The sequence below is a fragment of the Coturnix japonica genome, chromosome 8, assembly GCF_001577835.2.
Source record: "Coturnix japonica isolate 7356 chromosome 8, Coturnix japonica 2.1, whole genome shotgun sequence".
In the NCBI taxonomy this organism is placed as follows: domain Eukaryota; kingdom Metazoa; phylum Chordata; class Aves; order Galliformes; family Phasianidae; genus Coturnix; species Coturnix japonica.
This window is the reverse complement of record NC_029523.1, coordinates 11,643,771-11,655,832: the sequence shown is the minus strand read 5'-3', so window position 1 is coordinate 11,655,832 and position 12,062 is coordinate 11,643,771. Positions and strand designations below refer to the sequence as shown.

The window sequence follows — 12,062 nt, the reverse complement described above, 5'->3', positions numbered from 1 at the left end:
GAATGTATTCAAGCCGGTTTAAATATGTGTGTGTGTGTATGTGTGTGTGTGTGTATGTATTGACCAAGAGTGAAGGTTATTATTTCCAGAGGGGGAAAAAAACCAACAACCATGGCTGCAAGAAGCTTAAAATATAGCTTGATTAACAGGAGGGGTGAACTTAAGAGCTCTCACTGAGATCAGTGACAGCTTGAAATTTCACATAGCTGTTGAACAGGGACTCAAGGGCAGGACTTTCAGGGCTTTTAGAAATGGCTTGTACACATTTCTAACATCTTGAACATACTTTTAAGTTTTGATTTTGATTTTGTTTGGGTTGAAATAATAGAGATTTAGAACAGCTGTTACAAAAGCTGGTCCAAAGCTCAGCGTGTACATTAGTATTCCTTACTGTGCTTTTGCCTTTTATCCCACTATTATATTCTCCATTATAATAAGCATATAATTACCTTGAAAGGCTTTTGGTGGTGGGTTTTTTTTCATTGTTGTTGTTGTTTTGTTTTAAGGAAAAGAGGAACCCTCCTCTTCACTTCTTCAGTATTTTCTTCAACCTGTTGTTAGATTGCTTAGATTATTGGAATTCTTTCTGCTCCTCCATTCACAACTTTAAACAGAGCCCCTTGTTCCCCCTCTGGGAAACTTGCAGATGAGAAACAGGTGCTGGGGGAAGTAGCACTGGTGACAGTGTGTGAGCTTCTTTCTTCCCATGTGGTATCAACCAAGTGCTACATTATGATGATGTCAGAGGGACAATGTGCCATTTTTCAGGTGGGATGTAACACAAACTTTAATTGTTGAGTCTGATACAACTCCTATCCAGGCACAGCAAGGTTGTGTTCTGCTCTCTTGCAGTTTAACTTGAGCGGGGCTGAAGAGTTATCTGTTGTGATCTTTGTGTTGTGACAGATGTGCTGGATGCTGACTGTTGCTATATTTCCAATGGCAGTGGTTGCAGAAGTGGTAATGTAAACCCAGTGTCCTGTTCCGATTGCAGTGTGGGTAATTACATTCTGCCTTCCTAATTTTCTTTTGGATTTGCAACTGGATCCTGTGCTAAACTGTGGTGTCAGGTTGCTATGTGCTGTTAAACAGTTCACTCCTTAAGCTGTTCCATTTCAGTCATGGGCAAAGTGATTCATGTGTGTGTATAATCCATTAGTAACAATTGTAAAGCACTCTGGGTTCTATCTGGATGAAAAGTGCTTTGTGAATATAAAGTCATTATCGTTACTTGACAGTTCTGTTTGCCAACACTTGTCAGAATTACCACAGATTTTTCATCTTCTGGCTCTGATGGTTTCAGCATGTTCCAGATAAATATATCCAATCATCTCGAGTAAAATCTGGGATCCTGAAACTTCTCTTCCACAAAAAGAATATACTGTTTTCTTTATGTGGTTTGGGAGCTGCAAGGTCTGTCTGTCTCCTGCTCCCCTAAATTGTTGTGGCAAAGTCTTAATGTTCGATACATCAAAGTGGTCACTTCTTTTCTTTACAGCCTTGTTGCAATGAATATATATGAATATATGTGTATCTATATGTATTCAACAATATATCTAATTCAGGATAATTCTGCTTTTCTCTGTCTGCTTTGGGTTCATCTGCAGCCAGTTGGCAGGCAGCAGTTCCAAAGCACAGCACACAGATTTCTGAAGGAGTTGCTGAGCTGTATGTGGTTTCTCTGTTTTCTTCAGTACAGTTACTTGCTGTGCAGCCTTCCGGGCCCTGCGGTAGCTGTTACTGATGAGCAGTAGTGACAGCCTGCATTTGTTGGAACTCAGACCCAGCACTGATGCTGAAAGCCAGCAAAACTCTAGTTTTTTAAAAAAAATAATAATTAAAAAATAATAATAAAAGCAAAACATCAAAGCAAACAACCAGAAGTACGTGTGCCTAATGGTCACACATCTGTGGCAGCTGGTTGTCTCTTCAACTTTGGATATAAGCTTATCGAGAGGTTGTTTTTAAGTGCCTTCTGGAGAAATGACCTAGATAAAACCAAAATTTCAGGCATGCTAATGGAAGTACAATTCTTCTGTGCGCTGCCAAACACATTGTACCTCACCCCATCAAATACTTTCTTCGTCCCAAAAACAATACCTCATTTTAATATTACTGGCAAAGTTTCCTCTAAGATATTAAGCTGAATTTTCAGTCATCTTGAAAATATTGACTAAAATTGGCTAAAACATTTGTCTTCATGAAATCTTGTTTTAAATATGTTTGTTTTCCCCCTAGAAGCCTCATGTATGTGGTAACAGGAGATAAACACCACAGGTTTTTACTTTCTCCATAGAGTCCTTTTGGGGGAAGTAGGTGGATGAGAGTTACCTGTTCTTGCTTTGGTTCTGCAGGAGAGAGCACCCTCCCAGGAGAAAATTGTGTTCGTTGTACCCACTGAAAGAAGCTATGGAGGGAGTATATGACAGAGTAGAAAACAAAGAAGGTTGAAAGATGAGATGTTTTCCAGCAAGTCCAAACTGTAAATGTAACGTAGAATGCAAATAATGGAAAGTTGGGCTTTCTTGACTGTTGGGGAAAGTTCAGGAGGCTGTGGTTTCTTATGGATGGTGATTAGCCTAAGAATCAGTGGTAACCTTTTCTATGTTATCTTTATGTTTTCTGGGGAAGTGATGGAATAGAATATTCAGGGCAGTAGCCTTTAGTTAACACAGATGCAGGAGTGTCAAATTCAGTCCTAGGGAAGATGTGGGATTAAGTACTGGCACCAGAAAGAGGGATGAATGCCACTGTACAAGTTGCTGGTTATATAGACAGGCTCATCTCACGAGATGGGACTTGAATGTATTGCTGTGTCTGCTCTGACAAATAAACTGTAAGAGCAAGAGCATTTGCTGTCTCTCATTGCATCAGGAGGAGAAACCCGCGAGGAAGAGTAAAAGCCAAGATGAGATCTGCAGAAGAATGAGTACTTGTGAACTGTTCATCAGTAAATGTTGTCTGGAAATTGGAAGAAGGATCCTGAGGACCAGAGGGACAGTGGTCTGGAATAGTTCCAAATGTAAGGGCTGGGACAGGGAACAGCCCTACGTAGTTTAAAGAGGGAGTTTTCCACTTAGTGTAGGAAATCATGTAGCATGATAACCTGAAATAACCAGGGACTGGAGTGGCTGAATGTCCACTACAGGTTTTCATGTCTTCATCCCTTCAGTGGGGTCTCACAGGCCCGCCATTGCTTTAACTTCCTTCCTCCATCTGGGAACCACAGCCGTCTCACTGGCTTGTGCAGCAGCCACAGAAATGCCATTGCCACTTGCTAGCAATAGATTTTGTTTTCTGAGGGGATTCCTATGGCAGCTGTGACAATTGAAGGCTAGAACATCTGAAAGCTCAGCTTGAGCTGCATGGCATTGTACTGGCTGTAGTAGCCGGGGCAGCCCCCAAGAAATTGGATCAGCCTGAAAATATCAGTAGAGCAGAAAAAGCTGAAATGGGATGTGAGACCAGCATGTCTCCTGCCTCTTTTTTAAGAGGATTCTGTTGCTATGGCAATCCTGTCTTTCCCCAAGCTCATTTTATTAAAGAAAGCCCTGGAATGGAAGAATGAATTCAGCTGTTACACAAAGTAGCAATTATTCTGAACAATCAGGGAACTTATGGCCTGTGTCTAAGCCACAGAGCCTTTCTCATGAAACTGGCAGGTCAGTTTTTCCAAGACCCTTGACATTCTGTGTTGTGAAGCATAGAAGGATGTATTCTTTAAATAGTTTTTATTTTTTTGGTTTTTTGGTTTTTTTTGTTTTTTTTTTTTTAATATAGTGTGGTATTTGGAAATATGTAAACATTCGCATTCCTTATTTATTCATCCTGACACTGAGAAACCAGTGTCTAGTTCCCAGGCTGCAGGCCAGAAGGGGCTTCGGTTCTTCACAAAGTTGATGATACAGCACTGACTTCCTGGTTCAAGGATGAAGACTATTAACTCATAGTCTCCCACGCTTGCCGATTCATGGTGTGCTGTCAGTCCTATTACACCTTACTTGTCTCTGTAGGAGAGGCTACCACTGTGAAACATCAGTGCATTAAGCAGAATTTAGTTATATGACAGTTGTATTGGACCGCACTGAACTTGTGCCTAGCTTGGTGTCCCATCCACAACAAGGAGCGGGGAGTGCAGAGATAAGAAAGTGTTTTTCCCTGTTGTTACTGTCCCCAGTGCTGTTTCTGAATTTGTTTCTGGCCTAGGAACTTCTCAAGCTGAGTGTAGTTTGTGTGTGTTTAAAACCTCTCAGAGATTCCTTTTCTCTGAACTTTCCACCTCTCCTTGAGCTCATGGGAATTACTAGCAGCTAGAGCATCCTCTGGCCAGGAGCTCACATCTTGCAGACTGCAGTGAGAAGATCTATCATTTTTACCAGATTTGGTTCCTGCTACTTTATATGGTGTCTGCACTCCACTTAGTCTGTGTTAGAAGAAACAATGAGCATCTAATCCCATCTACCCCCTCCATGTTTCTCATGCTTTTGTAGTCCTCTCACTGCATCCTCCTTCAGTCATCTCTTTTCCAGACAGCAGAGTCTGGTGTACTCAGTACTTCCCCAGACAGAAGACATTCCATACCTTTTGGATCATTCCTGCTGCCCTTCTCTCAAACATTTCCAATTCCATTTAAGCTTTTGTGCTTGGGGAAAGAGAACAACAGCAGGGGAGAAAAAAAATAAAAAGCAACAACACAGCATATTTTAATAGTCTGTTTATAATGATAGCAGGCTCTTAGCTGATGGTGCTCTGCCACTTCAGACTTCACAGCTATCATTTTTTTGCAAAGGAATGGGTTGCTGCACATAGTCTCTGATACAAAGGCTGCTCTGAAAGTAATGCCTCCTGTGTTATGTTGGCTTATGATGTCAGATGTGGATGTTGATGGTATAGCAGTGAAGGCTGAATGTTCCCACCAATATTCCATTTCATTTTGTTGCCATATGACAGATGGCAGCAGAGGAGCAGTCTGACATGGAGGCACGTATGAAGCAAAGATGTGTCACTGAATTCCTCCATAAGGAAAAAATCGCATCCATTGACATTGATTGCCTCTTCCTGAACATTTGTGGAGACCACACAGTGGATGTGAGCACAGTGAAGCAGTGGGTGGCAGTGGGTCACCTCCACTGGTGCAGACTGTTATGATCATGGCATGCAGGTTCTTGTTCATCAGTGGTGAAAATACATGGATAGTGGAGGCAATTGTGTGGAAAAGTAGGGTTTTGTAGCAGAGAATTTGCTCTGTCAGGTAGTGTTATTGTGTTCTTTGTTGTAATTTTCTTGGAAATAAATAAGATGCATTACTTTTGGAGCAGCCTACATTGAAAATAAATGGCATATATAAACTTCTTAGTCCAAAGTGATTTGCAAACACTGGGTCTAGCTGATGCATGTTAGTTATTTCTTGGTGGGTTATGATGACAAACCATTTCTGCTAATGCTGTGCAACTGTGAGCTTGTAATGCAAATGTATTTTTCCCTTAAAGGCAGAGGTCACTTGACTGAGTCTTCAGCTTTTTCCAGTAGCATTCTTATTTCACCTATACCCGTGACTAGTTTTGCACCCTTCTGGTACTTCCTTCATTTCTGTGTGTCTTCTGCACTGCAGGCTTACTACCTGCTTGGGTGTAGGGAGTGATTGAGCTGTGTGATTTGTTGAGGTGGCAGTTGTCTTAAATGCCAGTTCTTGTAACCTAGTCTGTAAATCACAGATGCCCATGCAGGCAATATTCAGTCTCCAGCATTGTTTTCCAGTTTTTCCAAGATAACCATTCTAGTTAATAAATATCAGAAATTCTTTTCGTTGCACATTCCTCAGATACCGAAGTGCCTAATTCCAGAATGCAAACAAGCAGTTATTTATTTAAAGCTTGGAAGCAGTGTTTGTACAAGTGCACGTGCATTTTTAGCATTCTTTTTTAATTTCTTAAATGTAATTTATATATTTTTCTGTTTATAATGAATACAGAATCTCTGATTAACCAGTTGGCAAAATGCATGCTGCACTCACTGCATCAGGATTTGCTTTGTAAATTCAGTTCTTATGGGACAGAAACAAACCTACAAAACCCATTTTTCCACTTTGTGTCTTGATTTCCTGCCTGCTAATGGAGGTGCTGCAACAGCCTTAATTCACAACGTGTTGTAGGTCTGGCCATGCCTGAAAAATGCAGGGACAGCTGCAGACAGACGATGGGGGGGAGCAGCGTCAGTGTAAATGGAAGTTAGAGTAGAATTTTTCTTGTTTAGAAAAGAAGTGGACTTGCTTGTACAAACAGAAGGTTATGCAGATAGTTGTTTCTGTAGAGCTCAGAGGAATCTTTCTTCTTTCTTTCTTGGAGTAGATAAAAAAAAATCCATGGTTTCTCTTATTTGCACTCTTTCCACCTATGGGGGCACCAGCTGCCATCCGCGTAGTGTTTACAGGATGTCACTGTTTAATATACTCTTTGTTTGACTTACTAATCAGAGGGAAAAAGTCCTTTGTTAAATATAAAATAGATAATGTTCAAAATGAAGATAAAAAACATCTTTGTGTTGAATTTCTTTCTTTTCTGTAATATTTCAAGGCACAGTAATTTCAGTATGGCTTTGCTGCATTACAGACTATTGGGTAAAAGTGGACCCTGCAGAAATATTTTGTTTTAGCAGAAGGTGTTTTATAGGAGGCCGATGTAATTCTCTTTCATCAAACCATTTTTCTTCTGCTGCCAGCTGAAGCAAAAAAATAATCTAAGACTTCAGTACACGTCAGGGTATATAAATTCCTTCAGAGCCATAATCCCATGCACACTGCACTTCTTAATGACCGTACACTGTGGTTCTTACTGACTGTAACTGCTCTTTTGTGACATAATCCACCTTCTAATACTTAGAGAAAAGGAAAACATGCTGGCAATGTCCAGCTAACCTTTCAGGTGGCTCAAGTGCTGTTTATCCTAGCTCATATTTTGGATGCTATTTCAAGACCTCGTTGAGGACTTCTGTAATTGGAACAGACATGTCCTCTTATTCAGAAGAGGTGCTAAAATAATCCAAGGTGGTCACCCCCCATCTTGTCCATTTTCCTTGTAAAATTCCCTGTACTAAAGAACCTGTCATGTTTATTAACAAAAATTCGATTAGAGAACTCGGGTGTTTTTTAAAATAAAGTGGTTAAAGGTAGGTTTAGAAACTATTTGTTTATGTTCCAGCATTTGCTAACAGTGGAAATGATGTAGAAAGACGGTTCGAAGTTAGAACTTAGTTACTGTAGTCACTTGAAATTGTGAAGTTATTCAAAATAACTCTTTGTATTCTTAAAGTCAGCGTTTCCAAATCGTGTTTCAGACTTTTAATTGTGTCGAAATAAACACTAGATTAAAAGCATCTTTCCCCTCTCATTGCGTTGTCTTCTCTCATTTTAGCACGTGTACGCAACTACTGCCATAAATGGGACCAATTTTTGTACTTCAGCGAAGGATGCTGTCTTCATTCTGGCGAAGAGTTCTGCTGAACTTGCATCCGTTAGCTGTTTTGGAGGTTTTACTGTATTTCTAGGAAAGGTAGGAGTAAAGAAGGTGCCCTTCTGTAAGAATGAAGTGAAAAATCAGGGTCTCATCCCATGTCTGTATACCGAAAGTAAATAAGATTTGTTTTTGTTGAACTCAGTGTTAACGCTCAAAGCTGAGTTTGGGAGTGAAAGTAATGTTTGAGGAACTTAATCCTTTTTATAGCCTTTACTACTATTCGTGTGTGTTATTGCAGTGTCCTTGGCACCACTCTTGCAGTTTCTATTGCACAGAGCCTTTGGTAAATATGCAGTAAAAAGTTGCCTCTGCCCTACAAAATAGACATGCTGAATTGAATGCGAAGTGTGATAACTATGTGAAGCCAGAGCCTGCATAGTCATCTTCCAGATGGAATGTACAGTTAAAATATCAGCTACAATTTGACCATTGGTTTTGATAGGTCTTTTTCCTTTTTCTTCGTAATTGTTTGTTATGTTTTTCCCTAAAATATTACTATGTGATTAACAAGGCTGTATTTCTTTCTCGATGCCCCTTACAGGTTTTCGTTGTATGTTTTACTGTTTTTGGAGGATTGATGGCATTTAACTACCACCGGGAGCTGCAAGCTTGGGTAGTTCCTCTGTTGCTGGTTGGATTTTTTGCCTACCTGATGTCCCACAGCTTTCTGTCTGTGTTTGAAGTGACACTGGATACCATGTTCCTCTGCTTTGCTATTGATATGGAAACAAATGATGGATCTGCGGAGAGGCCGTACTTTGTGGATCAGGAACTGCTGGTAAACTCCAGTGATGACAGCAAAGATACTTGATTCTAAGCTTCTGGGGAGTTTGTCTTTCTACAGGGCCTAGTAATCTGACCCTCATCCCATGCTATTTCCTTTCCAACACCTTAGGTCAGGATGGACTCAGGGATGAATGCATAAACATAAGCAAATGAACTCTCAGTGGTCTCTCCATGCTGGCTATGGTCTGCTGCCTTCTGATGGATGCTGTAGTTTTGAACAAACATTAATTCAAACTTGAGCTGCTCTGCTTCATCCATGTGCAGGCTCTTAAGCCAAAATACCATACTGGGTCTCTTGATTACATCCTTCTGCTGCAGCCTGGTTGTTCTGCCTCTTACTGTGATAATTACTGTGTTGTATTACAAGCTTTCCACAGAGAATTATTACGTAGCTAATAGTGATGAAGAGCTTTAGTTAACAACTGTATCTGAAGCATTTGAGCACACACACACGGCATTATTTTCATATGAAGAAAATATTAGAAGAGACAGAAGTTTTTTTTCCTTTCATACTGTTTTGGCAGTTCTGTCTTTTTCTTCACGAACCATGTGACAAAATCTTGGTGATTCATGAAAAATTCCGCAGCCAGAACAGCTCACATGATGTGAATCTTCTGGATGGATTTCTACAGAAAAGCATCAAAAGAACTGGGTTTTTTTGTTCGTTTTTGTTTCTAATGCTGCTCTTAGATTCCCGTAATGTTCCTAGATTTTTCATTTAAAAACAAACAAAAAGGAACAAAAAGGCAACCTCAAGATAGGCTTAACCCTTTCTACAGAGGAAAGCAGATAGTTCTCTGGCCTTGATTCAGAACAGTACTTAAGCCAATGTCCTGAAAAGGAATATCTTACTTAATGGAAAACTCTGAAGCCTTGACCTTTCTTCTTCTTCTCTTTCTTTTGCCAAACACTCGAATAATTCTTAAGCCAATTCTCCTTCATGAAACTAACAGAGGCTTTCCTTTCTCCACTTTCAAACTTTTTTGTAGCTTTTCTTTAACCCTGGCCTTAATTCCCTGTAGTTAGCTATGCCCTGGAATCCAGGGTGAGGAGAAGACTTCCCACAGGGGTGAGCAGCCTTCCCAGCAGGGAAGGCAATATGTATAGCCTTGTATGGAGAAACTGGGGGCAGCACACCCAAATTCCTCCTCATTGCATAATTAAGAGCACGTTGTTCACATAGCCTTGAACTTGGAGTTTCCCAACACATGAAGGCACTGACATGTGACATCTGTGTTTCAGTTGGGTGATAAACATCTGGGGGTGGAAGGGAGGCTCTCTGGTGGTGGGCAGAGAGCTGGGGAGTGATTCAGATGGACAAGGAGTCCCTGTTGCTGTGGCAGAAGTAGTGGGAATTCTTGATTCGTTCTCCTCAGCTGCTTTCACGACCCCTGCAACCCCTGCAGTCCCTCCCAGTATCACTGTGCCATCCAGCTACTTGTATAGTCCCAGGTTAATTATCTTCCTTTACAAGGTGATTGTTTCCATTTTTATTTTTTTTTAAAAATAATTATTTTTTTAAATAATAGTTTGGATTCCCAAATAATCTCACCCTGCTTTCTGTTTGTAGATGTTTGTGAATGGGAATAACAAGTTAACAGACAGGAAAAAACACAGAAGCATGAGACGGGACAGTGAAGATGGGACAGAGCTCCAACCTATGGTGAGGCAGGAGTGCAGGCTGGGAACTTGCCTTCCAGCTGATGTGCTTGTCTTTGTGTCCTGAGAATAGATGTAGATGGTTACATGTGTTTTTGGATTCCTCGTGGCAATCAACGTGCTGTGTCCCTCTCCCATTTTTCCTTCTATTACTTTCTCTCCTTAGGAAACCCTCTGCTTGTACACGATGGATGGATCAAACGTTTGTACTCATTCATCTTCCATTCCTACTCAGTGTGTCCAGCAGAACAGTTTGAGAAAAATGAGACAGCAGCAAGGGGGTGGGAGAGCAATGCTGTTTAGGTAGCCCTTCATGTGTCTGCTGTAAGACAAGCCAGAACAGCAGCCACTTGGTTTATTGCTAGAAATGCTCAAGTTCCAGAACTCTAATATTAGAGCTTAAATGGCTTTCCTCCCCAGGACAAGAGAACTCTAATATTAGAGCTTAAATGGCTTTCCTCCCCAGGACAAGACTTCCCCACCCTTCCCCCCTCCTTCTTCTAGTAGTGTCTATATTTATTTCCTCTTTTATGCTGGAGTGAAAATAGCGAGATGCTAGAAGGGAGCGCTGCCCTTCCCCCAGGCTTGGGAAGGTCCTGGGAGTAAAGTTCAGTGACATCTGAGATGCTGCAAATTGCCCAAGCTGAGGAACTGCCCCAACGAGTTCAGAATTTGGTGTGATTTCAGCCTCCCGGTGCTATAGAAAGGGACAGCTCTACTTGTTCCTTCCATTGTTTGGGTCTGTTTTTGCATGTTTCAGTAATACTTTGGCAAGCACAGAAACTGGGGAGCTTCTGTTCCCTAAGAGAGGATAGAAGATGTCAGACACAAAAGAATCATAATTGTTTTCCCGGTTTACTTTTACAGACATATAAATGCAGTACCAGGACTACACATCACTTGACTACTTTTTTCTCTCTTTGCAGACTTGAATGGGAAATGCATTGGGAAGTACTAAAGCAGATCAGCAAGAGCAGAAACAGATGCAGAAAGAAAAAGCAAAAGGTTACCAACAACGCAGGACAAAGTAACAGTTCTGTAAATCTCTGCTGTGTGCCCTGTGCTGGTAAAACGACAACCTGTTTGCATGAGTGATGTACTGTGTGTCAGCGCACCTGATTTTTATTAATAGTGTTGTTACAGCGGTGTATGAAAGTTGTTAATAAACAAATTCCTTGTAAGTTTCTTTGCCACCTAAGTGAAAAATACACAATTGATGGATCTCAGAGCTGCCCTTTTTATGGTGCATCGTTTAACGTGGAGATGTTGAAGTTTGTACTTGGACTGTGTCTATAAAACAATTTTCTGGAGTCTGCCTTGTTCTGGGCGGGGGGCGAGTAGCTTTAGATTGTATTTGGTTGAACATGACTATTGTCCCTTTTAAAGCTCCTTTAGCTGTTTGTTTGAAGAGTGGTTTGAGGTAGGAAAAGTACTTGAACCAGGGATTTCAGTGTAGTACACATTAGTGTAGGAAGTAAGACACTGCTGCAGGTAAGTGACTCATAAATGGTCTGTAATGGTCTCGTAACAGGGACTGCAGAATAGCTTGCTAAACCTTTGATTAGTCACAGCTTGGAAGTGGCATACAGAAAAGCAAAGCTCATTGGTGGTCTGAATGCCCAATCTGTTTTCATCTGGATACTTTGTCTGATCTGCTGATGAAAAGAGACTGGTTGCCTGCCAGGAGATGCTCAGAAATACTTGCTTCTGATTCTTTTAATATGAGCTGCTTTAACAAGTCAAAGGATAAGGGATAGATGATGAGAAGGGAAAAGAAAGATTAATTACTTTCTGGCTGTCAGGTGAAGTTGGCTGGGCAATCTGAACTAGTACTTGATATAGGGGCTGGCAGCCCTGCTGGTGCAGCAGGATTGGAACATGGCGATCCTTGAGGCCAGGCCATTCTATGATAATGTGATTTTAAACACTTGGGTACTTCTGGTGCTTGTGGCTGCTGAATGAGCAGTAACTCTCCATTGTTGAGGAAGCGTACAGATCTGGTAATACAGAGGGACAAAACCTTTCCTCTCCCACAGTAAGGCTGTTTCCAAGTAACAGTGTCTGCACGGTGTAAAAATGTTTATCAGTTTACAAAGTAGATGGGCT

At 41.0% G+C, this 12,062-nt stretch overlaps 1 protein-coding gene across 1 annotated transcript in view; it reads left to right on the top strand.

Moving 5' to 3' along the window:
* Positions 1–11,182, top strand: part of SLC44A3 (solute carrier family 44 member 3) — a 36,712-nt gene extending 25,530 nt beyond the window's left edge. Inside the window, exons 13-16 of the mRNA XM_015870295.2 lie at positions 7,410–7,547; positions 8,053–8,289; positions 9,868–9,960; positions 10,883–11,182. Of these exons, the coding sequence (XP_015725781.1) occupies positions 7,410–7,547; positions 8,053–8,289; positions 9,868–9,960; positions 10,883–10,888 (474 nt within the window). The 3' untranslated portion in view covers positions 10,889–11,182. The remainder of the gene's footprint in view (positions 1–7,409; positions 7,548–8,052; positions 8,290–9,867; positions 9,961–10,882) is intronic.
* Positions 11,183–12,062: the final 880 nt, after the last annotated feature.